At 38.3% G+C, this 26,569-nt stretch overlaps 1 protein-coding gene across 1 annotated transcript; it reads right to left on the reverse strand.

Moving 5' to 3' along the window:
* Nucleotides 1–13,283: 13,283 nt before the first annotated feature.
* On the reverse strand, nucleotides 13,284–17,201 carry PATE2 (prostate and testis expressed 2). The gene is made up of 3 exons (XM_054525378.1): nucleotides 17,103–17,201; nucleotides 16,252–16,380; nucleotides 13,284–15,896 (listed from the first exon to the last, which is right to left on the reverse strand). The coding sequence occupies exons 1-3, from the start codon at nucleotides 17,152–17,154 to the stop codon at nucleotides 15,760–15,762; spliced, it is 318 nt and encodes a 105-aa protein (XP_054381353.1). The 5' UTR covers nucleotides 17,155–17,201; the 3' UTR covers nucleotides 13,284–15,759.
* Nucleotides 17,202–26,569: the final 9,368 nt, after the last annotated feature.

A 26,569-nucleotide genomic window follows, 5' to 3' on the forward strand; every position in this document is an offset into this window, starting at 1 on the left:
TAATAAACAGGGTTTGACATTTAAAATCTGATGATGCAACATGATTGCAGCCTCTTAAGTTGGGGAATTATTTTGAGAAGGGGTTTTCCAAACTCCTTTTATCTTTCATCTATTATATCAACAACTGAGCCTGAGGCACACATATCAAAGAACAGTCTCATGATTTAGAGGGGATACCTTCAGCCCATTAGTCTGTGAAGCCTCAGTGGCTCTATGTTAGAAAGAAAGAATGGGAAGAGGGGAGATGAGAGTAAAGATAGCAGAATGTCAAAATTTCTCAACTGGTTGTCTCTGATAGGTGGAGAGAAAGGTCACTGTACTGACTGAGGAATTTATTCTGATTACAAGAATTGAAGTTTCTATTACACAATGGGGGCAAGAAAGACAATATTTGAAAATCAAAGAATTCACTGGCTCCTTTGCCTAATAGTCCTGCTCATTAGAAATCTGTAACGATGGCCGGGCTCGGTGGCTCACACCTGTAATCCCAGCACTTTGGGAGGCCGAGGAGGGTGGATCACGAAGTCAGGAGATCGAGACCATCCTGGCTAACACGGTGAAACCCCGTCTCTACTAAAAAATACAAAAAAAAAAATTAGCCGGGCGTGGTGGCGGGCTCCTGTAGTCCCAGCTACTCGGGAGGCTGAGGCAGGAGAATGGCGTGAACCCGGGAGGCGGAGCTTGCAGTGAGCTGAGATCGCGCCACTGCACTCCTGCCTCGGGGAGAGCGAGACTCTGTCTCAAAAAAAAAAAAAAAAAAAAAAAGAAAGAAAAACAAAGTAAACTGTAACGATGCAATAAGACAAACGAACAAGCATTCCAATCCTGCAGGGTATGCCCCCAGGTTGAGAACCCCGCCCAGCTAAGATGCTACAGAAGTAAGAGCATGGGGTGGGAAGTGTAAGAGGGCCACTTTGACTGTCAGCTCAGACATCACAGCCAGTTAAGGAAGTGGAGGCTGCAGCAAATATTTTTATAGTTTAGTCATCTCATTTGCCTTCCTTGAACTCCACGGTTTTATAGCAAGAGCCCTGATGGTGGCTGCTTCGTGGTCTTTTTGGTGACAGAATGATGAATTGCTATCACCTCTCAAGCATAGGATTGTAATGAGAATTTGTGCATTCTGTCACCCAGATGAAGAAGAATGGATGCTCAGAGGCAAAATGGGTGGGGTGTGCTGGGTGTGCTGGCTTTCCTGCATTTACCCCTTTCACACCCATTCCCTACACTTCTCCAGCCTGCTCTCTGCCCCATATCAAATGTGGATTATATCACTGGGCCCCCAAAGCCTCTGGACTCTGTTTGAGTGACCAGTGGGAAGCTAATGCAGATCAGCAGAAGGAAATAGTGTGAGGTCACAGGCTTTGGTCTCCTGGTTCCCGCTGTAAGACGTGGCTTCGGGCTGGCTATGCTCCCAACAAAAAGTCGCTGCTCAACACACTTTCTTCCCAGTCCCAGCAACATCCTTTCCACCTCATCTCTTTAGGTTAAGAGTGGTGAAAATCCAACCTCCTTTTGCTCCAGATCCCTCAACTCTCCATGTGGTTCCCTTATTCCCTCCATAATCCTGTGTGATTAGACCCTTCATAAAAAAAACTTGTTGAAATGCTAATTTCATGTGCCATCTGTTTCCTATTTGAAACTAAATAATACTAACATGTTCTTGAGACTTTGGCTAAAACCTTGAGACAGCCACGTGATATAGAAGAAGGTGTGCTGCCCAAGGTGGATGCTGCAAAGTACTGAAACAGGTGTTTTCAGGAGTTATAGGACCAATGCATAATGAGGGAGATTTGACCTGTGGGCTAGACTGTTTAACTGAAAAAAATGATGAGTATCTTAGGTTTGGTTACCTAGGAGCAGAATCTGAGATATGAATTCTAGTGCAAGTGATTCATTGAAAAAGTACTTTCAGGAATAACCTGTAAAAGAGTAAAGAAAGCAGAAGAGAGCGAGGGGAGAAACAAGGCACAAGCGTGGTTTCAGCTTAAGCATCAGGCTTAAGAGCATGCCAGAGGATAATTGACAGCACAGGCTCATCCCATCTCTAGGCAAAGGAACAACCTCATGTGTCCCTGTATCAGTCATTTTTTTGTGTGTCACCCACAACAAGAGGCATTTCTAGGTGAGGTGCCTCCCCTGATCCAAGAGCAATTCTCAAGAGAAGGGTGTCACTGGTAGCTATTAGTAGCTAATATTTATAGCACTGCCAAGTAAAAAGGACCTGGACAGGGCTCCAATTGCATCTATTAGACTCTATACCTTATTCACTTATTTCTTTTGATCATATGTATTAAGCAGTACTCTTGGAGGAGCATACAACTTGTTCCTAAGAAAACCAGGTTTTATTCGTTATCTCTTTAGAGTTCTAGCCAGGATTCTACGGCTACCATCCAGTCTTGCTACCCATTACAGGAGTTTTGCCCACCTCAAACCTGATGATTAAGTGCTGACACCTGGCTCTTCCTAGCTTGTGATCCTATCTTCCCCGTTCCTAGGGAGCCCAATTCGGTGGCAGCACCTCTTTCCATCAGCTCCAGCCTACAGAGGAAAGTCACTAGTGATCTTCTCAATTATGCTGACAAATCCTTCACCTGCAGATTTTTACTTCCCTGATACAGGCCAGCAAGTAATGCTTCCAAACTTATATAAGTGATCTACTCTAACACGCTGAATTCTCTGAGCCTTTTGTTCCCCTCTTCTGCAATCTGACAAGGCAGTTTTTGCATTTCTACTTTATTTAATGTGGGCTGACACTTTTTCCAATGTTTCAAGAGCCATCCCTCAGTGGATCAGGAACAATCAGTCTCCAGTGCACTTATCATGGGAAAGTGCCACATAAAAAAGTTCTCCCTTATTTGGTTTCATATTCCATCCTTATCAATCCAGCACCCTCAGGATTTACTTCCGAGTATGTTCTCCTAGTTGTAGCCAGAATATGTTAGGTAGGCTCTTCAGCTCCTTCAATATCAAATCCCTCTCCTTCCTCAAAAAGAGCAGCACTTCCCCAGTTGCTCTATGATGAGCTTTGACCCAATTCATTGCTCTGGTTGCCAGCAGAGAAAGTACGGACAGATCCTGGGAAAGTCAGTCATTATCCTGTAAGACATTTTTGTGGTCTTTCCATGCTGTTCTAGCAAGAAGACTACTATCTTCCTGCATGGTCATTGGGACAAAAGAAGAATTTCAGGGCTTAAGGAGCTAAGTATACCAATCCAGATATCCCCATTATCCCAAGTCTCAGAGTCACACTCCTTCCTTATGAGAGCCCTGACTTTGGCTCAGGAGACTTCTCTGGGCCAAGAATTTCATTCTCTCTAAAGTTCTCCAACCCTTGCAGTTGAATGCCATGCCTTATTATCAGCTGCAAGAAATGAAGGTATTTCTAGATGCTGCCAAGAAAGGCCTCTGACTCACACTTTGCTCTAAATTTTTGGATGAATAAATACGAGCCTGCCATTTTCTGTCTTTGGTGCTCCAATCATGCTTAGCAACAGCCATCCGATGCCACAATCCTTATCATCACTATCATCTCTGCATTTCTCAGGAGTCAGAGATACCCACACGCAAATGCATCTTCTTCCACTTCTTCTAAGTCCAAGTTCACCACAATTGAAAGTTTGAACAATCACACTGCTACCACATATCAGCAACAGTCAGTACTCCACCTACCACCATAGGGTACTCATTGACATTCAGCCAGCTGAATAATCCAATGCAATATTCCTTATTATGGCCTGCTTTTTGTGACCACTCCTGTTACCAACTGTCTTTGGCCAGGTTCCACAGAAGCAGGACCTGAGAAGAGGATTCTGGTGCAAATAATGCAGTGAGGAAGTGTTCTCAGGAGAAAACTATAAGGGAATGAGGCAAACGGTACAATGGGGTGATGCTTGAAGAAGATGTGATTCAGGTGAAGTCAGGCTTTGTCCAAAAGATAACCCTGGAACATAAATGACACTATACCCAGCCCCAACTTGTGCAAGTTAATCTCCCTTTTATTCGCACATATCAGTCAACCATTGGCTGTGGGGCACCCTTGGGTAGAGGGCAAACCTTCCAGTCATTTCAGGTGAGAAGCTCCTCCTGTCTGAGAGCAATGCTCAGAAGAGTGCGGCCATGAGTTGTTAGTGGGAAAGAAGCAGAGTTTCTCAAGGGCTGGGCTGTCAGTAGCTGACTGCTTAGCCATAATTCAATAGGGATTTAATAACGTGGAGAACAGTGAGAGAGTACATTTTTATGTAACTTTGTAAGAAGTAAGAACAAATTCATAATGTGTTAAAGTTATAACAATGGCTGCTAGATAAAGCAGAGGATGGCTACACACAGAAGGAAAGGAGACAGCTAGGCTTGACCATCCTTGCTTGTGTCTTCCAAGCCTCCTTCTAAAGGGATCTGTGAGGGCCACAGCCCCTGTGTTGCCATGTCCTCCACAACACAACCACATGGCCTTTCACACTACAGCAGGCACCTGAGGCAAGTGCAGACAAATGTGTAGACTAGCAATGGATCTATGAAAGTAACAACAAATAATGAGCTGGGACAATCAGATCATTTCTCCCATTTTTTTCAATTATTTATTTATGCATTCATCTTGTATTCATGGTAATTTATTTTAACCTTTGGGCTCATTTATTTTGTCATTCAAATTGATACAGTTTGGGCCATGGGGAGATCTCTCAGTTTGTTCCTATTTCCCTCTGATATACTCCCTCAGATTTACAGGCTCATCTTCTCTTCATTTAATTTCATGCCCCAGTCCTACAATCAGCCATTTCTCCAAGGACTTCTGATTCCTTTTTTTTTTGAGAATGGTATTAGAAACCACAGTCTGGGTGCTAGGGGTACTCACTACTATTGTTGTTATTGTTATTTGACAGAGCAAGGAAATATATGTATATATAATAACTCATAAATATACATATTTATAAATATTTCTTTCTTTTATATACATATTTATAAATAATCTGTACTTATATTTAACTAAATATGAATTCATACTGATATCTAATTCATTACCTTATTGATCATTCTAGCACCTTTCTCTTGCTTGTCTGTAACTTCTAACTCCAACAGTGAGAAACCTGGATTCCCCTAGCCCCCATTCATTTGCTTAGGAGTTCAATTACAGTGTACCTGTATAGCAGTATCAGAATTATTAACCTATAACCTTGGGGAAAACAACTTTATCAACTAGAGTGCAGAGCTCGTGTACATTTTCTTTTGCCTTTAAGCTTACAGGCTCCACTCATTTACAAAGTTACTCAGATCAGAAACTTTTCCCCCAACTCAACTCAGAGAGATTGTTTCACACATTTGTAACAGATAATTTTTGTCACATTCTGCATTCCTTCCTGGAATCCTCTGACTTCCTAAATGATTTTTTTTTTAATTCTCATACATTGTTTCATTCTTTGTGCAGTAAAGTTCTATGGGGTTTGACAAGTGCATAGTGTCATGTATTTACTGGTATAGTATCATACAGAATAGATTCATCACCCTAAAAAATCTTTTATACTTTACCTATTCAGTCCCTTTTTTCCTCTTAATCCACTGGCAGTCATTGATATTTTCACCAATGCTATACTTTGGTCTTTTACAAAATTGGAATCAGAGTACACATGTTCCCAGACTTACAATGATTTGACTACAATTTTTTTAAACTTTAAGATGTGCGAAAGCAATAAGCATTCAGTAGAAGCCATACTTTAGTACCCATACAAGCATTCTGTTTTTTACTTTCAGTACAGTAGTCAATAAATTACATGAAATACTCAATTACATGAGATACTCAAAGCCAATTATAAAATTGGCTTTGTGTTAGATGCTTTTGCCCAACTATAGGCTAATGTAAATGTCCTGAGCACATTTAAGGTAGGCTAGGCTAAGCTATGATGTTTGGAAGGTTAAGTGTTTTAAATGCATTTTCAGTTCACAATATTTTCAACTTACAATTGTTATAACAGGATATAACCCCATCATAAGTTGAGGAGCATCTGTACGTAGCCTTTTCAGACTGGCTTCGTTAACTTAGCAATATTCATTTAAAAATGTATCCATGTCCTTTCATAGCTTGATAGATCATTTCTTTTCATCATTGAGTAGCATCCCACTGTTTGAATGTACCATAGATTACATATCCATTCACTTATTGATGGGCATCTTTATTGCTTCTAGTCTCAGGCAATTATGAATAAATATGATTTTAACATTTGTGTGCAGGTTTCTGTGTGGGCATAACTGTTCACATTGGTTGAGTAAATATCTAAAGGCATGATTACTGAATGACATAGCAAGAGTATAATCGCCTCTCTAAGAAACTACCAACTGTCTTTCAAAACAGCATTACCATTTTGCATTCCTGCCAGCAATAAATGAGATTTCCTATTGCTCTATATCCTTGACAAAAATTGCTACTGTCAGTTTTTTTTTATTTTTTTGATTTTGACCATTTAAAATGTATAGTTGCATAATATTGTTGTTTTAATTTGCAATTCCCTAGTGAGATATGATGTTAAGCATATTTTCATATGCTCATTTACTATCTGTATATCTTTTTCTATTCAGATCTTTTGGCCAATTTTTCTGGCCTTTTTTTATTTTTATTTTTTTTATTTTACTTTAAGTTCTGGGATACATGAAAGAAAGTGCAGCGTGCAGGTTTGTTACATAGGTATACATGTGCCATGGTGGTTTGCTGCACCCATCAACCCGTCATCTAGCTTTTAAGCCCCTCATGCATTAAGTATTTTTCCCCTTACCCCCTATCCCCCGACAGGCCCTGGTGTGTGATGTTCCCCTCCCTGTGTCCATGTGTTCTCATTGTTCAACTTCCACTTGTGAGTGAGAACATGCAGTGTTTGATTTTCTGTCCCTGTGTTAGTTTGCTGAGAATGATAGTTTCCAGCTGCATCTATGTCCCTGCAAAGGACATGAACTCATTCTTTTTTATGGTTGCATAGTATTCCATGGTGTATATGTGCCCCATTTTCTTTATCCAGTCTATCATTGGTAAGTATTTGGGTTGGTTCCAAGTCTTCGCTAATGTAAATAGTGCTGCAGTAAACATACATATCCATGTGTCTTTACAGTGGAATGATTTATAATCCTTTGGGTATATATCCAGTAATGGGATGGCTGGGTCAAATGGTATTTCTGGTACTAGATCCTTGAGGAATCACCACACTGTCTTCCACAAGGGATGAACTAATTTACACCCCCACCAACAGTGTAAAAGTGTTCCTATTTCTCCACAGCCTCTACAGCATCTGTTGTTTCCTGACTTTTTAATGATCATCATTCTAACTGGTGTGAGATGGTATCTCATTGTGGTTTTGATTTACATTTCTTTCTCTAATGTCTGGCCTTCTTTTAAAAGCTAAGACTTCTGGTATGATGTTCAATAAAACTGGTGGGAGAGGACATCCTTGCCCTGTTCTTGATCTTAGGAGGAAAGCGTCGTTTTCATTGTTAAGTACAATGTTAGCTGTGGGTATTTATATAGTTGCTCTTTATCAAGTAGAGGAAGTTCTCCTGTATTTCTACATTTCTCAGGGTTTTTATCATGAAGGGATGTGGAATGTTTTTAGTGCGTTTTCTGCATCGTTTGATATGATTATGATTTTTTTCTTTAGTTTCATGTTGTGGTGGGTTACATTAGTCAATTTTTAAATGTTGAACCAGTCTTGCATACCAGAAATTAATCCCACTTGGTCATGGTGCATAATTTTTAATACAATTTTGTATTTAATTTGCTATTTTTTTGAGAATTTTCTCATGTCAGTTCATGAGAGCTATTGGTCTATACTTTTCATTTTTTGATGTTTTTATATGGTTTTAAGTATTAGGGCAATTTTAGCCTCTAAGAACGATTTAGGAAGTGTTGCCTTTGCTTCTGGTTTCTGAAAAGAATGCGGAGAATCGGTATCATTTCTTCCTTAAATATTTGGTAGAATTCACTCGTAAAACGACCTCAGCATAATACTCTCTTTTTTGTAAGGTTATTAATCATTGATTCAATTACTTTGATAGATTTTGGCCTATTAATATTATCTATTTCTCCTTATGTGAATTTGGTAGTTTGTGTTTTTCAAGTAATTGTCCATTTCATCTACGTTATTAAATTTGTGAGCATAGGGTTATTTGTAGCATTACTTCATTACTCTTTTAGTGAATATAGGAAAAGGAATGAGGGCCTCTTTAAATTTCTCATATTGATAATTCATGTTTATTCTCTTCTTTTCTTGGTTATCCTGGGTAGAGGTTTATCAGTTATTTTTATTTTTTCAAACAGCAAGCTTTTGATTTGTTTGATCTTCTCTATTTTCCTATTTTCAATCCATTTCACTGTTTTCTTCTCCAATTTTGTGGGGTTTTTTTCTTCTGCTTGTTTTAGGCTTTAAATGTTCTTTTTTTTTCTAGTTTCATAAAGTGGAAGTTTATGTTGTTAATTTTTAGATCTTTCTTCTTTTACAAAGTATGCATCTAATGCTATTAATATCTTCCTAAGCACTTTTTTCTTGCATCTCAAAAATTTTGCTAAGTTGACTTTTCATTTTCATTTAGTACAAAATCCTTTAAAATTTTTCTTTAGGCTTCTTCCTTGATCCATATTTTACTGAGAAGTGTTTTTGCTTAATTTATAATATTTGAGGATTTTCCAGTTATCTTTATGTTATTGATTTCTAGTTTAATTTCATTGTGATCCGAGAACAACATACTTCATATGATTTATATCTCATAGGTCTGTTAAGTTATGTTTCACGGCCCAGAATGTGCTCCATTTTGGTGAATGTACTATGCAAGTGTGAGAAGAATGTGCATTCTGCTATTGTTAGACAGAGTATTTATAAATACCAGTTAGGTCAAGTTAATTGATTACCACTTATTGTTTTTGATAAATGTCCTGAAGATAGAAATTTTCCCACTGAGAAAGCTCTGAATCAGGTCGAAAAAAGACAATCTCTGTGAGCAGGGCTTTTTTAGAGTGCATCCAGATAGGTTTAATAATGATACTTCTCTGGGAATGGGGACTTTTTTGGTTAGCTCCAAGCTCATTCTTCACCCTTTGGCATCTGCTACCCTGATGATATTCACAGCTACCATGTTACGAGGTTGCTGGCTTTCAATACCTACCACACAGCTGGTTAAAGAGGGATGGGAAAAGGGAAAGTTGAAATGCCACAAAGTTCACTGTTCTTACATTACTTTAAAAGGCCAAAATTCGGCCTTTTTAAAATAAACACTCCTCAGAATGTTCCAAGCTTATGATTAATTTCCAGAAGTTGAAAAAAGTTGATTTTGTCCATTTTTGCCAATGTTCTCATTGCTTTTGTGGAGAAGCAGAATTTTGGACATCCTTACTCTGCCATTCTGGAACTGCTTCTCAAGATAGTCTTTTGAAAGGAGGAAAAGAGAAGAAAACTTGTTTGCAAATTCAATTAACTTTATAGCTGAGATATTCAATATAAGGGCATAGTTTTAAATAACAGATCTGTCAAAAAATTAAATAGGTTGCATTGGCAGGTAATTAAACTAGATTATCTTCCGGTTACCACATAATCTTAAGTTCCAATGCGTTCTACTTCTTGGCTACATTTTGTTCAGGCGTTCAATAAAAATAAAAATTCTTTGAAAGAACGCTTATTAATATCTAGAGAATAACAGTTTGTTTTCCTCATATCTTTCTCCTAACCTTTCTCTAAATTCCAATCCCATAACTCTGAATAACATTCCTACAGATAGGTTAAAAAATCTGGATTACTTAATGCATGGAGATGAAATTCTGCAACAATGAAATTATTGTTTTTAAAATCATATATTTACAAATAATAAAATTTTATTTTTGCCTATCTCTGCCTTGTTTAATGTCCAAACCACTGACTAGGGTTTGTCAAGGATAGTCTACCATAAAATTCAAGAGCATTTGTTGTACAAGATGTGTGTTACTTTGTCATTTGTTGTTCCAAAATTTCAAAAGAAATACAATTTGTATACAACTTGTAGGTTTTGAGTCCTGTGGAATAACACTTTGTGCATTGCTATATTCTCATAAGTTATAACTCATTATTCTATTCCCACTTCATGAAATACTTACAGGTCAAGTCAAAGGAAACTATATAATATAGCTACTGATATGTTTACTGTCATTGCTTTTCATCAATACCAAATATTACTATAACCACAACAGTTTGTCAAGAACATGTCACACATTATTTGTGTGGAAAATTAAAGTAGTTCCCTCTTAGAAGAACCAAATTCATGCTTCTAAAAAGATCTGTCTGAGAAGGAATATCTAATTTTCTTGTCTGTGGATGATAATATAGTGCAATTGTTAACAGTAGACTCTAATGTCAGACAGCTATTAAATGAATCCTGGTGTTACCACGGCAAATTAAGTTTTGACCTTACAAAATTTTAATCTCTACTTATAAAGACTCAATTTCTGCATCTGGGAAATAGAGATGATAATATCACCAGCGAAAGCATTTTAGAAAGGTTAAATTGCTTGCATATAGAAAGTGCTCAAAATATTTTCAATGATTACCTGGGTCATAAAGCAATGAAATTCATACTGAAGTTCATGTGAAGTGGCCTTTTACATACGTATGGAATGAAAAATAGAACTGAAGGAAAATTTTGGTAGCTCAAGAGTTTGTATTAGTGACTGCTCTTCCATCAGGATCTTTGTTATGCATGAGACATGAGTAATGATTTTATTATCTGCTTGTCACCTAAGCCTAGCAAATTTTCAACACTAACATAACTTAAAAGAAAGTTAGGTATATCTACTTTGATAAATCTGATTTATTAATACAATATTATGTTATTTAAATTATTTAGTTTTTAAGCTATTTAAAGATAATTTTATGCTTACGTTTAAAAATTAAGAAAAATATAAATTATCTATAACATTACTGTTACGGGAGACCTTTGGTCAAATGGTTCTTTTATATATTTTCCAACTCTCTGTTGAGATTTCCTCTCTATCCATTCATGGCTATCCTTTTTTTTCAGTCCCTGAGAATATTTATAGTAGCTGTTTTAAATTCCTTGTCTATCAATTCCAACATGTGGATTATTGCAAGGTCTTTTTATATTGAATCTCTGAGACTTTTTCCACAGTTTTATTTCTATGAGGAAAAAATATATGTGCCAGAAAACAGCATCATGCCAATTTTCAAAACTAGGTAGTACATCAAAAACCCAGAATTTTCCACTGGTAAAATTGCAATTATTTTAAAAGTTTATAGATTGAGAGAGAAAGAGAAGTGAAATGATGAGAGATGAGAGATAAACAATAGGTTTTAAATAAAAATAGAATTTCAAAATTTTCTTTCTTTCACTGAATATATTTTAGGATGCTTTCATGTCAATAAATTCACAATGACATTATCATCACTTCCTATGGATGCATTTCAGCATATGGATGTATCTTGTTTGATTTAGGTAATTTTGGTTATTTCTACCTTTTCACTTTTATTGCCAACACTGCTGTGAAACTTCTTCACATGCTTTTTTTTTTTTTAACTTTGTCTCATTCTTTCCCCAAAATTAAGTTTGTAGTAAGAATTTTGGATCCGAATATATGCCAATTCTTACAAATACTGCTGTTTTTTTATTTGCTTTCAGAAAACCACTTACATTCCTATCAACAGTGTACAACATTTTCATCTTTGGCAGTATCATAATCAGAAGTTAAATTTTTTTTGTTTACTTAACTTGCATTTCCAAAATTAAAAATAAGATTGGATATTATCATATGCACTAACAATGTATATTTCTTCTGTGAATTACCTGTTAATGTCTTTGTTTATTTTTTAATTGGAGAGTTGATCTTGTTTTAATTTATATGAATGTGCTATTGGTATACTAAGAAGGTGAACCATTTATCTGCCTTATTTATTAAAAATATTTTTTCCATGAAGTCATTTATCTTCTTTTTTTTTTTTGATGGTATTGACTCAGTAAGTATTTATTTTTGTATGCAGTCAAATCTGTTGATCTTGTCCTGGTTTGTGATTGCTGTCATAGTTAGAAAACCTTCTTTACCATTAAATTACACAAATATTTATAAATATTGCTAACATAAGAGTGGGCACAGAATGAGACAGAGCTTTGGAATTATACAGATATTGGATAAGATTCCAGCTCTGCCATTAACTAGCTGTAACATATTGTATTTTCCAGAGATGGCTGCAACAATAGCTCCCATACCACAAGTTCTACAATTTTACTACTCTGTAATCAAAAGATTAGATTAGAATCTGGCCAGGCTTGTAACTGACTTGTAATCAATAGAACATAGCAGAAGTGATGAAGCATGACTTCCAAGGTTAGGCCCTAAAATGAGATGCAACTCCTATCTTGTCAGCTGTACATTTACCTTTACAGCCTTAAGCTACCATGTAAGAAGTCTGAGACCCCCATGCGGTGAAGGGGCCTGGGCTGCATGCAGAGTCTCCATGTAGGTGTTCTGACAAGAGCCCCAGGTGAAAAGAGTCTCCGTGTAGGTGTTCTGACAAGAGCCCCAGGTGAAAAGAGTCTCCGTGTAGGTGTTCTGACAAGAGCCCCAGGTGAAAAGAGTCTCCGTGTAGGTGTTCTGACAAGAGCCCCAGGTGAAAAGAGTCTCCGTGTTGGTGTTCTGACAAGAGCCCCAGGTGACAAGAGTCTCCTTGTTGGTGTTCTGACAAGAGCCCCAGGTGACAAGAGTCTCCTTGTTGGTGTTCTGACAAGAGCCCCAGGTGACAAGAGTCTCCTTGTTGGTGTTCTGACAAGAGCCCCAGGTGACAAGAGTCTCCATGTTGGTGTTCTGACAAGAGCCCCAGACGAAAAGAGTCTCCATGTTGGTGTTCTGACAAGAGCCCCAGGTGACATCACAACTTATACCACCATCAACTCCAAAGACATGTGAGTGGAGACACCTCCAAATGATTTCAGTTTCTAGCTCTTTCATCACTTTCAGTCTTGGAGTCTTCCCAGTTGAGGCCTTAGACATCAAGACAAACCCACTGTATACTTTCTTAATTCCTGACCCGTGGCACTAGTGAACACAATAATTTGTTAGGCAGCAATAGTAACTGGAAAGCTTAATTGTGTGACATTTGACAAGTTACTTAACCAGTCTGTTCTTCAAGTTTCTCATCTATTGAACTGTCTTGTAATAATAGCTACTTTATAGGAAGTTGTTAAGGTTACATGAGATCATATATTAAAAATGCTTGGCATATGCCTAGCACATAACTACAAGTTCAAATAATGATAGACGCAACATTATTAAAAAGCAAGCTTTTGTTTATTACATTTACATTTGTAATACATGTGAAATTTATTTTGGTTTAATGGGTAAGGTTGTGTGAGTTATTTACCAGTCAATTACAAAGTAACAGATTGTTAGCCAAAGTATTGTCCTTTAAAAAGGTATTTGAAGAAAAAATTCTCTGTAAAATTATGTATATATATGAAAGAAGAGCATGTGCATATCAGAGGATAAATTCTTGGTGTTTTATCATGTGGGTAAAGAAATTTTCACCTAGCTTTGCTATGTTTGTTTGCTCAGGTTGGAAAATGGAACTGGGAAGAATATCCCAAAATAGGGTAAGGCAAAAGAAAATATTCTTCAAGGTTAGAGAAATTTTATCTAGTTTGTAAGGAAGGCTAAGAAGAAAGATTATCCTGACTCAGGAAGAGTTAGTTTAGACGCTACGCACACTATTACTTGGAAGTGCCAAAATGTAACTTTTTTTCTAACCTGACCTCATCTTGTTTTAGAGCTCTGTTCACAGTGAGACAAAACACTTGGTCTTGTCAGCTTAAAACTTAGAGAATAAGGGAATGAAGGGAAGTTGGGGGGAAATACTAACAAAAACATGGTCTCAGCTGAAGACTAGCTTTAGTTGGATCCTGTGGAAAAGCTCTGGAGTACAAATTGCACCACAGACTTAGTTCTACCTTAATACAAGAGACCAGTCATTCATTGGCTGAGGCCCATATACAGGTTGGGAGTTTAGCCTCTGGGCTAGGCTGCTTCTATTAATATTTAGTAGAGAGCAAATCTCCAAAGAAGTAAATAACTGTGAGTTGTTATAAGCCAACACTTGATGCAGCTGGGTGCACTTATCAGCAAAGGGGATTTTGGAAGCCACCAAATTCAAATCCAAATCATCCACTATATAGACAAATTCAAGGCTATAATGCTGAGAATGCCAGTGTGTGCTCTTGAAACATAAAGATTTTATAATTAAAACTCTCTGCATGCTAAACAAAACCAGACTTTGGCTTTGTTAAACATTGATTCAAACATATTTTTAAAGTCTATTTTGAAAAGCTAAACAATATTTTCTTTTCTTTTTCTAGACTGACTTCTACCATCCCCATGATTCAATGGGGAGAGAGCTCTTACACAACTAGAGCCCATAACTCAAACTTAAAATATTCATATTACGTTGGCTTTTCTAGTTTGCTTGTCTACCTTGAAAGAGCTGTCTTCATGTATTTTTCGTCCTGACTCTGCAAAATCAAAATTGAGAATTCCTCAGAAAGTATTATATGCTCAGACATAGACAAAGATACTGTATACCAGACTACTCAAATAGAAGGTTGGTTGGTTCATTGTAAGAATTTTGTGTGGCATAATATAAGAGAAAGAAGCTCATGGAAGACCAGAACCAAGAACTGCAGTCAGCCTCACAAGGACAGAAACACCAGGGTTAGTGTGTATCCAAGGAAAACGTGCCACCTTGGCCACAGGTGTGCTCCAACATCAATGCTACTCAGTTTCTCTTCCTATCTGTTTCTCTGGGTCTTCCTGCTTCTCTTCTCACCACTGTTATCCGTATATGCTACCTTTCTCACACTTTCTGCATACTCATAACTTCCTCTTAACACAGGGCACTCTGTTACTTGAACATTACTTCATGGTATCTATTTACATCCTATTATCTTCAACTACCACGCCACCTGCCACATTATCAGCATTTTGTTTTCTCAGTCCCATGACAAGAACCTGACTAGCCATCCTTAAAAAAACACTCTGTTCCCAATCCAATCACCTAGTTCAACCATGTGCCTAAGGCTGCCTGGCCAGCCAGGGCAATGATAATTCAAGCCAATTCCACCCACAGCAAGTTATCTCTCAGATCTTAGTTTTTTCCAATTGAAATGCCCCCTGAAATTTTCTTTGAAGCTTATCCCTATGTCCGTTCAGTTTTTTTTCTGCCCTGAGGTTCCCCAAAGAGCTTTATCAGAGAAAGACTTGGCCCATGCTGCCAACACACTGGGAAGCTGGGGTTAGCCCTCTCCAGAACCCATGGGCAGAAAAGGACAGTGCCAGAAAGTGTCAGAGCTAATCCAAAGAGAATTCCAACAGAGAGGAGTGTGTGTGTAGATGAGGATAGAGGATAGTCACAGAATTCTCAGTACAAATTGGAGATTATTATGGCCCAAGTGTTCACATTTCCATACAGGAGATAATAAATGACCAAGTCTGAGCTTATTCATGGCAGTATCATGTAAGGAGAGCAAAACCCCTCCCACCTGTGAGCAACAGGGATGTGCAAAGAGTAAGTCTAGTGCTCCATCATCAATAGGCTCCGCTGTCCACACTGCGTCTCCTTATGCCTGCTTGTCTTTTCACTATGAGCTGGCTTTCTCACTCTCTACCATTGCATAGAAGAGTAGAGCAAAATTCAGGTTCAGGGAAGAGAAAAAGAGGGTAGTGGTTGAAAAAGAATCCAAAATCCAGGAGAGACGTATGTACAACTAAACTCCCTCAGGGAGGTTGCAGTAGTTACTATGATCACAACAGATGAGCTCTGCCCTCTTCGTGAACCCCAAGAAGTTGATGTCCTCACAGTTGGTCATACATGACAGTTTTGAATAATGATACATGCTCTGCCCTGAGGAGGTAAAAGAGAGGAAATATGATTATAATGACCTCATTTCCTTTTACTGCGTTCCTAGGAGTAATCTGTTTTTGTGTCCTCACTAACCTTTCTCTAGGCCCAAATGAGTTCCAAACCTGAGTCTGTTAATTGCTGACCCAGAGAGTAGATTTTATTCCCTGCCAGGTAAGGGACATCAGCCTCTTTTTCACCCAATATGGTCTTAGGGAAAAGTCTGTCTTTGCCATCCCCTCATGACTACCCCATACTCACCCATCCCATTCACCCACTCACTCTGAGGGCAAAAGAAAACCACTGTTTCTCAGGGATGGTGGTGGTGATTTTCCAGTCACTCTCTACTCCACATTACCTTTCCTTGTAAGGATGTAAAAGTTCTCAACTGCGCAGGACTGTTTATGCTTCAGGGAGCAGGATGTCATGACACCATAGCATAACCCGAGATGATATTTTTTACATTTATAACACATTATTTCAGTCGCTGCCAGATACAAAAAGAGGTGCTTAGAGGATGCAGTCTTGAGAATATTCTCTGGGGCTGGGGGGGCTCCACTACAGGACCTTACTCTTGCCTAGTGGTTCCTAACATTTTTTGGACCATGGACTCTTGGTAATCTTGAGAAAGATAGGGATAATCATGCTGTGGTCCTCCCCATGTACACATTAATAAATTTGTACACATTTTCTCCAATTAAAAAAATCTTGTGAAAGATAACCTGTACAAACATAGATCAAACACTGTATATGATTTCAGGAGGTCAGGGTTCCCATGAAATTTGTCCATGGACCTCCAGTAATGAACCCCTTATCTTGCCTGATGATTTTGCCGAGTAATGGGTAAAAGAAAGTAAAGTGGATCTTAGCATCCTTACTCTAAGAAATGGACAAAACGGGTCTGGCAGGAGGCGAAACCCCTAGGATTCTATAAGAAGAATGGATTACAGGGCTCTCTGAAGATGAAGGGAAGGTTTGCTCCTAAACATGTCACAAATCACCTGTTTACCAAGGACTTCAGACAAGCCATGATTGTACCTTTTATAGGGTCATGAAGTTCACGTGTGAAAAGAAGAAAAACCTTCCATGTTATAATCTCACATACATCTGCCACTGCCCCAAGAGCCAATTTTGAAAACTTTCTCTTCCCCCAGCATCTGTCCATCTCTTAACCAACCACCAGCTTCCCCTCTGTCTCCAGGAACTTACCCCAATATGGGCAGAGCAGAAAGACTGTGCCCAGCAGAAAGAGAACAAGCATCCTGGAGCTTCTGTCGGGTGCAGCTTCCTGTGGAAGGAGCAAGTTGTTCTCTCGTGATCTGTCTTTAGGCTAGTCATCTAAATTATATAATCATAAAATTTCAGGGACAGACAGTATGACAATGTTCCCAGAGCCAAACCACCATATCTGATTGCTGCGCAGCATTCTAAAGAGGGTACTCACTTTGATTTTGTGCAAATCCTCTAATGAAAATGAAATGGTAATGTTCCTGATTCGCCAGACCTGCTCCTACTTCAGTATTGCAGAGTTTTAAAAAGTATTTTCAACTTTCATTTTAGATTCAGGGGGTACATGTGCGGGGTTGTTTCAGGGGTATATGGCTTGATGCTGAGGTTTGGGGTACATGTGCAGGGTTGTTTCAGGGGTATATGGCTTGATGCTGAGGTTTGGGGTACAAATGATCCCGTCACCCAGGTAGTGAACATAGCACCCAACAGTTAGTTATTCAGTCCTGCCCAGTCTTTCCTCACAATGTTGCAGGTTTTAATACATCTGGGAGGTATTCTTTACATCTTCTTGTGTTTCATCCTCATTGAGCAATCTAACAGCAAGTCTTATCCATTCTACCTACTAACTTCTCACATGGGTTTATTATTCTCTGTCGCCACTGCCATTATCATAATCCAGTCTACTATCATGTCTTGCCTGGACCAAGCAATGGCCTTATTTCTGGCCTCCATGCTTCTCCCCTGCCCCTTCATAATCATTTCTTCATAAAGCAGTCAGAGAACAAGTCATAGATGCCACACCCCTGCTGAAAACACTCTGACGACTTTTTATTACCTTTGAAAGAAAATCCAGAGTTTTTATCATAGCCGGCAATGGCTTCCTCATTATGAGCAATGGCCTCCTCTCCAATCTTTCTCTCCACATTTCCCTTGCTCACTCAGGTCTTTGCTCAAATGTCACTCCCTCAGACAGAGCAGCATTTTCTGCTTAATCTCTAGAAAATGACAGCCTTCATTTCCTACCCTTTTCCCTGTTTTATGTTTCATAGCAATTCTAATAAGCTGATCTTACATTCCTATTGGCTCACATTTTTACTCCTCCACTAGAACAAAGCAAGGGATTTCTTTGATTTGTCATGGCACACTTGGCATCTAGAGGCTAGGAACAAAGGAAATGCCCAACAAATATTTGTGGGAGGAATTAATAATGTCCTTCCCATATCCTGCCTTGCATCCCTCCAGTCCATTCTCCACAGAGCATCCAGCTTCATCAGATTGGTTTTTTGAACTATAATAAAGATGAGAAACGAGACTTTCTACATTCCAGCAAGGGTCCCAAAATAGTCGGTAGCAAGTGTTTCACATTTCAAAGTGAAATGCTATGCTACTTAGGCAGATTTACAAAGAAAATCAATGAAACCGTGTTTAATATCCTGGACTTGCTGCCCACCTGGAGGGTATAAATAAACAGTGAATTGCCGGAAAATAAAATGGAAGGAGTTTCTATAATCTAGGGTGAGGGTTACTTTTCTATATATGACTCAAAACACAGAACCATAAAAAAGATATGTTTACCTATATTTTTAAAAAATCTTCTACATAGATGGAAAACCAATCATTAATCCATAAGCAAAGACCAAATAACAAATAAACCATTAAAAATATATGCAACTCATATCTCAGACTAAGGGCTAATCTCCCTATTGTACAAAGATATTCCAGAAATTGATTTTTAAAAGATTAACAATTCAAAGGGGAGGGATGCAGTCAATAATAATGTCATAGTTCACAGAAAAAAGAAACAGAAATGCTTCTTAAACACATGAAATATGGTGAACCTTGCTCCTAATTTTAGGATATTAGTTTTACTTAACAGATTGGCAATAATCAGAATTTGGTAACACAACTGTGTTGGCAAGACTGGAGTAAAACAAGCACTGTCATACACTGCTGATGGGGCTGTAACTTCATATATCAGTAAGGAATAAAATTAGACAATAACTTGTCAATTTTAGATCTTTCCTGCTTTCTCTTGTGGGCATTCAGTGCTATAAATTTCCCTCTACACACTGCTTTAAATGTGTCCCAGAGATTCTGGTATGTTGTGTCTTTGTTCTCATTCGTTTCAAAGAACATCTTTATTTCTGCCTTCATATTGTTATGTACCCAGTAGTCATTCAGGAGCAGGTTGTTCAGTTTCCATGTAGTTGAGCAGTTTTGAGTGAGTTTCTTAATCCTGAGTTCTAGTTTGATTGCACTGTGGTCTGAGAGACAGTTTGTTATAATTTCTGTTCTTTTACATTTGCTGAGGAGTGCTTTACATCCAACTATGTGGTCAATTTTGGAATAAGTGCTATGTGGTGCTGAGAAGAATGTATATTCTGTTGATTTGGGGTGGAGAGTTCTATAGATGTCTATTAGGTGTGCTTGGTGCAGAGCTGAGTTCAAGTCCTGGATATCCTTGTTAACTTTCTGTCTCATTGATCTGTCTAATGTTGACAGTGGGGTGTTAAAGTCTCCCATTATTATTGTGTGGGAGTCTAAGTCTCTTTGTAGGTCTCTAAGGACTTGGTTTATGAATCTGTGTGCTCCTGTATTGGGTGCATATATATTTAGGATAGTTATCTCTTCTTGTTGAATTGATCCCTTTACCATTATGTAATGGCCTTCTTTGTCTCTTGATCTTTGTTGGTTTAAAGTCTGTTTTATCAGAGACTAGAATTGCAACCTCTGTCTTTTTTTGTTTTCCTTTTGCTTGGTAGATGTTTCTCCATCCTTTTATTTTGAGCCTATATGTGTCTCTGCTTGTGAGATGGGTCTCCCGAATACAGCACACTGATGGGTCTTGACTCTTTATCCAATTTGCCAGTCTGTGTCTTTTAATTGGAGCATTTAGCCCATTTACATTTAAGGTTAATATTGTATGTGTACATCACAATTGAAAGAACTAGAGAAGCAAGAGCAAACACATTCAAAAGCTAGCAGCAGGCAAGAAATAACTAAGATCAGAGCAGAACTGAAGGAAATAGAGACATTAAAAACCCTTTAAAAAATCAATGAATCCAGGAGCTGGTTTTTTGAAAAGATCAACAAAATTCATAGACCACTAGCAAGACTAATAAAGAAGAAAAGAGAGAAGAATCAAATAGACACAATAAAAAATGATAAAGGGAATATCACCACCAATCCCACAGAAATACAAACTACCATCAGAGAATACTATAAACACCTCTACACAAATAAACTAGAAAATCTAGAAGAAATGGATAAATTCCTGGACACATACACCCTCTCAAGACTAAACCAGGAAGAAGTTGAATCCCTGAATAGACCAATAACAGGCTCTGAAATTGAGGCAATAATTAATAGCCTACCAACCAAAAAAAGTCCAGGACCAGACAGATTCACAGCCGAATTCTACCAGAGGTACAAAGAGGAGCTGGTGCCATTCCTTCTGAAACTATTCCAATCAATAGAAAAACAGGGAATCCTCTCTAACTCATTTTATGAGGCCAGCATCATCCTGATACCAAAGCCTGGCAGAGATACAACAAAAAAAGAGAATTTTAGACCACTATACCTGATGAACATCGATGCAAAAATCCTCAATAAAATACTGGCAAATCAAATCCAGCAGCACATCAAAAAGCTTATCCATCACTATCAAGTTGGCTTCATCCCTGGGATGCAAGGCTGGTTCAACATATGAAAATCAATAAATGTAATCCAGCATACAAACAGCACCAAAGACAAAAACCACATGATTATCTCAATAGATGCAGAAAAGGCCTTCGACAAAATTCAACAGCCCTTCATGCTAAAAACTCTCAATCAACTAGGTATTGATGGGGCATATCTCAAAATAATAAGAGCTATTTATGACAAACTCACAGCCAATATCATACTGAATGGGCAAAAATTGGAAGCATTTTCTTTGAAAGCTGGCAGAAGACATGGATGCCCTCTCTCACTACTCCTCTTCAACATAGTGTTGGAAGTTCTGGCCAGGGCAATCAGGCAGGAGAAAGAAATAAAGGGTATTCAATTAGAAAAAGAGGAAGTCAAATTGTCCCTGTTTGCAGATGACATGATTGTATATTTAGAAAACCCCATCGTCTCAGGCCAAAATCTCTTTAAGCTGATAAGCAACTTCAGCAAAGTCTCAGGATACAAAATCAATGTACAAAAATCACAAGCATTCTTATACACCAATAACAGACAAACAGAGAGCCAAATCATGAGTGAACTCCCATTCACAGTTGCTTCAAAGAGAATAAAATACCTAGGAATCCAACTTACAAGGGATGTGAAGGACCTCTTCAAGGAGAACTACAAACCACTGCTAAACGAAATAAAAGAGGACACAAACAAATGGAAGAACATTCCATGCTCATGGATAGAAAGAATCAATATCATGAAAATGGCCATACTGCCCAAGGTAATTTATAGATTCAATGCCATCCCCATCAAGCTACCAATGACTTTCTTCACAGAATTGGACAAAATTACTTTAAAGTTCATATGCAACCAAAAAAGAGCCCGCATTGCCAAGACAATCCTAAGTCAAAAGAACAAAGCTGGAGGCATCACACTACCTGACTTCAAACTATACTACAAGGCTACAGTAACCAAAACAGCATGGTGCTGGTACCAAAACAGAGATATAAACCAATGGAACAAAACAGAGCCCTCAGAAATAATACCACACATCTACAACCATCTGATCTTTGACAAATCTGACAAAAACAAGAAATGGAGAAAGGATTCCCTATTTAATAAATGGTGCTGGGAAAACTGGCTAGCCATATGTAGAAAGCTGAAACTGGATCCCTTCCTCACACCTTATACAAAAATTAATTCAAGATGGATTAAAGACTTAAACGTTAAATCTAAAACCATAAAAGCCCTAGAAGAAAACCTAGGCAATACCATTCAGGACATAGGCATGGGCAAGGACTTCATATCTAAAACACCAAAAGCAATGGCGACAAAAGCCAAAATTGACAAATGGGATCAAATTAAACTAAAGAGCTTCTGCACAGCAAAAGAAATTATCATCAGAGTGAACAGGCAACCTACAGAATGGGAGAAAATCTTTGCAATCTACTCATCTGACAAAGAATCTACAAAGAACTCAAACAAATTTACAAGAAAAAAACAAACAACCCCATCAAAAAGTGGGTGAAGGATATGAACAGACACTTCTCAAAAGAAGATATTTATGCAGCCAACAGACACATAAAAAATGCTCATCATCACTGGCCATCAGAGAAATGCAAATCAAAACCACAATGAGATACCATCTCACGCCAGTTAGAATGGTGATCATTAAAAAGTCAGGAAACAACAGGTGCTGGAGAGGATGTGGAGAAATAGGAACACTTTTACACTGTTGGTGGGACTGTAAACTAGTTCAACCCTTGTGGAAGACAGTGTGGAGATTCCTCAAGGATCTAGAACTAGAAATACCATTTGACCCAGCCATCCCATTACTGGGTATATACCCAAAGGATTATAAGTCATGCTGCTATAAAGACACATGCACACATATGTTTATTGTGGCACTATTCACAATAGCAAAGACTTGGAACCAACCCAAATGTCCATCAATGATAGACTGGATTAAGAAAATGTGGCACATATACACCATGGAATACTATGCAGCCATAAAAAAGGATGAGTTCATGTCCTTTGTAGGGACATGGATGAAGCTGGAAACCATCATTCTGAGCAAACTATCGCAAGGACAGAAAACGAAACACCTTATGTTCTCACTGATAGGTGGGAATTGAACAATGAGAACACTTGGACACAGGGTGGGGAACATCACACACCAGGGCCTGTTGTGAGGTGGAGAGAGGGGGAAGGGAGAGCATTAGGAGATATACCTAATGTAAATGATGAGTTAATGGGTGCAGCACACCAACATGGCACATGTATACATATGTAACAAACCTGCACGTTGTGCACATGTACCCTAGAACTTAAAGTATAATTTAAAAAATCAACTATTCTATTTGAGAAGGAAAGTGAATAATAAATTATCCCTTTGTTGCAGTCCAAAAACCATTTCTAACATAGATTACTAGAATTTGCTGATCACGTGGAGCATCTTTCATTTAGCAAGCTGGTAAAATGTATGAGAAGCCACAAGAAAAGGGTTTTGTAAACCACCAAAACTGCATTTCAAAATGTGCCTTTTTTTTTTTCAAATTGAGCTTTCTTATCAGGAAAATAACCCATATCCTGAGATGCATTTCTAGCCCATACAGAAATAAGATGCTCTTTCATTTTATCTGGCACACACTTCCATTCACAAGAATGTTTTCACAGAAATAATAAAACCAGGATGACCTTTGTGTCCTAACAAGTTCAAAGATGCAAATGAAATCATTTAATTCCTGATCTTTCACTTATTTCTGTTGGTAACAAAGTCTCAGGCACTGCTAATACTCATAGTTTGTTGACAATATTCAGTAGAAAAAGAAATTATTCACATCAATTAGAAGTTAATAAAAAATAAAAATATACATTTATCTATCAGAGTTCATGGACTCCATGAAACTAAGAGGACACTAGACCCATATTGGTAAACCTTGTTCGGGAATGGAGGTAAGGAGCTAACAAAAATCTGATACTCGAATGCATAAAATCAGTCCATAAATGTTCTGAAAGAGCCTTTTGCAACTTTTTATTATTCATTGTGATTTTTCATCTGAAGCATCATATTAACAGCAATATGGTGAATGAAACGTGAATTTTAGTGACACTGATCTAGGCTTGAACCCCAGCTTTGCTCCTTGATATACACTTCACCACCATGTTGTCACCAGGGCTCCATGAGACAATCTATATAGAAGGGCCCAGCCTTGTGCACGGCATATAGTAAGCATTCAATACATGTTGGTTTTGTTTCTTTTTCCTTCACCTCTCTCTCCACCAGCAATTGGAGGTAGGAAGGGCTGGATGTATACTCTAGGTGTTTTTCCTGGGCCCTGCAAGTAGGCACTCCTCCACCAGATATTTTTAAAGGGCCATTATCTCCTGCTCTGTTCCTCATATATGCTCTGAAAAACCAATGCTGCCCCTGGGAACCCAGGAACAAAGCAGCCTGATCCCTGACTCTACGCCAAAGTCCATTCCCCTAAAATAAAAGGCAGCACTTAGAAAGACAAGTTCATGGGACTGCTCATCTGTGCTATCACCAAGATCTCAGTCACCCACCCTGGAGCCAAGAGAGCCAAGAAAGACCATGAACATGAAGACATGATGTTCTCGTTCCTCCTCCTCAGAGCAGAACAAAGAGCATCTACTCAGAGTGGAGGGCTTTCCAGACATGGGGGCACATCAATTGTGCTGTGGCCAATGACAGTGGCATCACAGATAGTGGTATCACGTGCCAAGCAGAGTGCTAGGAACTTCAGAATAACAGAACCTGCTGCCCATTTTCATGACGTACGTCATGCAACCACAGAGTGTTAAAGTTCTAAAGGGCCCTTAAAATGATTAAAATCTGATATTACAGATAAACGATTTGCTAAAGACACAATGAGTTATCTAGTGATCAGGCACAGGTCTCCAGACTCTCAGGAAAATGTTATTTCGATTATGCCACACTACCTCTATTAATAGTTTCTAACACCTTCTTCTCTCCTACCCCATCATAAATGAAGAAAGAAATTGTTTTCAAGAGAAAATGTGATGGATGAGGTACTGTGGGAGGCTGAGAAGTAGGTCAGAGGACTCCAACATTTGGGTAGAGTTGCAAAATTCTAAAATCTTAACTGGAAATAATCAGTACAATGGAGATTCAAAACACAATTGGCCTTTGAGAAGGCATCTGCCAAGGAGAACCTTGAAGGAAGAAGAAAAAAACTGCAAATCTATTGCAGTTTAACCTAGAATGTCCGCTGCTTTTGCTCTGATTCTAGTGCTGCTCCCTCTCTCTATTTTCTTATGTTTTATTTTTATTTTTATAGATTCAGGGAGTGCATACACAGGCTTATTATATGGACAGATCGTCAAATGGTGAAGTTTGGGCATCTAGTGCACCCATCACCTGAAGAGTGAACATTATACCCAGCAGGTAACTTTTAAATAGAGGATAAAGCAAAGAAAACAAGTGACAAATGAAATACCCTAATAACTTGGTAAGCCCAGGCTCCAAAGGCTCAGAAGTTTGTCTTCTCGATAAACCTGGGAATGTTCTGAAAAATGCTATCCAGTGTTCAACACCCTTTTCTAAAATATGGCAGAGTAGAAAACTAGATCCAAAGGCCTCAAAACCTTACTCTCCATTCTGGAATCTATTATTTCAAAGGAACCAGTTCACTCATGTGTAAGTCTCTAAGACTTCTTGCTCTCTTCTTAGGCAAAGGTGGGCTCCATATTCTGTTTGTTCATAGAGAAGAAACATTGTAAATTTTGTGACACTTAACATAAGATCATATTTTATCCAATCTTCATCTGATGTCTAAAAAATGTCAGACTCAATATATTTCAATGATCATATCGTTCCCACAACTAAAGAACATGTTGTTAAATCAGTTTAGTATGGAATACTTCTAGTATCTCTAACCAAGTGCCATCAGCCATTGGGCTGGTGGTTTAGGAGACTTAGAATGCCAGGAGTGGTCATGGTTTTCCAGTACTTTACCCATAGTGAATCGTAACTGAGTTAGCTTTCATAAAGATAGACATCTAAATCATGAACAAAAAACTAGCCAGATTCAAAATATAAATTTGCTAAAGATCAAGTCATGGAATAATTCTAGAGAGGATTTAATGGCTCCACAGAGTAAACAGTCCCTGGCCTTGAAGGACAGATTTCTTGTAATTAAAAGAGTTCTCGACTGAGAATCAAACGTTCTAGGTGGAAGGTCAAGCTTGGTCACAGACTATATATCTTTTCCTCTCTCACTCTCTGGTTTCTTACCCATAATGTGAGGAGCCAGGTGAGCTTGTCTGCCTTATTCATTGCTTGGTCTTACTCATGTAACTGTATTGCATACACAATTTCTCAACAAATATTTGTTCAATGTATGAATAAATCTCAGAGAGGCATTGAACCACGGTGGTGAAACATGTGGACTCTAGAATTAGGAAGTCATACTTTGAGTACCAGCACTATCAGTCACTGGATATGTGACCTGGGGTAAGCTTCTGGAGCCTCAACAAGCCTCAGTTTCCTCCTCTTGAAATTGGGATAAGAATAATAATATCAAAAGTATCTGTTTTTAAAAAGGTTAGCTCCATGCAAACCTCAACATTTATTAATTTTCTTTTTTCTCTGCCTTGAGGAGCACAGCCAATGAACTTGAGCTCCAAGAGGAAACCTTGTGTGACAGGCTCTCCCTAGGCATGAATAATCACTAGCCTCTGATGAAGAAGAAAGTTTTCTCTCTGGAGCCTAAACACCTGTGCTTGCAGCCCCTAGCTTCTTTTTC

Source organism: Pongo abelii, chromosome 9, assembly GCF_028885655.2.
Source record: "Pongo abelii isolate AG06213 chromosome 9, NHGRI_mPonAbe1-v2.0_pri, whole genome shotgun sequence".
NCBI classification, from domain to species: Eukaryota; Metazoa; Chordata; class Mammalia; order Primates; family Hominidae; genus Pongo; species Pongo abelii.

Bases quoted from the DNA above. Each gene is read 5' to 3' on its own strand.
- PATE2 (XM_054525378.1), bottom strand. From the start codon at position 17,154: ATGCTTGTTCTCTTTCTGCTGGGCACAGTCTTTCTGCTCTGCCCATAT. The intron at 16,381-17,102 runs GTAAGTTCCTGG...TGTATCTGGCAG, and splicing joins TCTGCTCTGCCCATATTGGG to CGACTGAAATAATGTGTTAT. The intron at 15,897-16,251 runs GTAATGTGGAGT...TTACCTCCTCAG, and splicing joins TTACATCCTTACAAGGAAAG to GGCAGAGCATGTATCATTAT.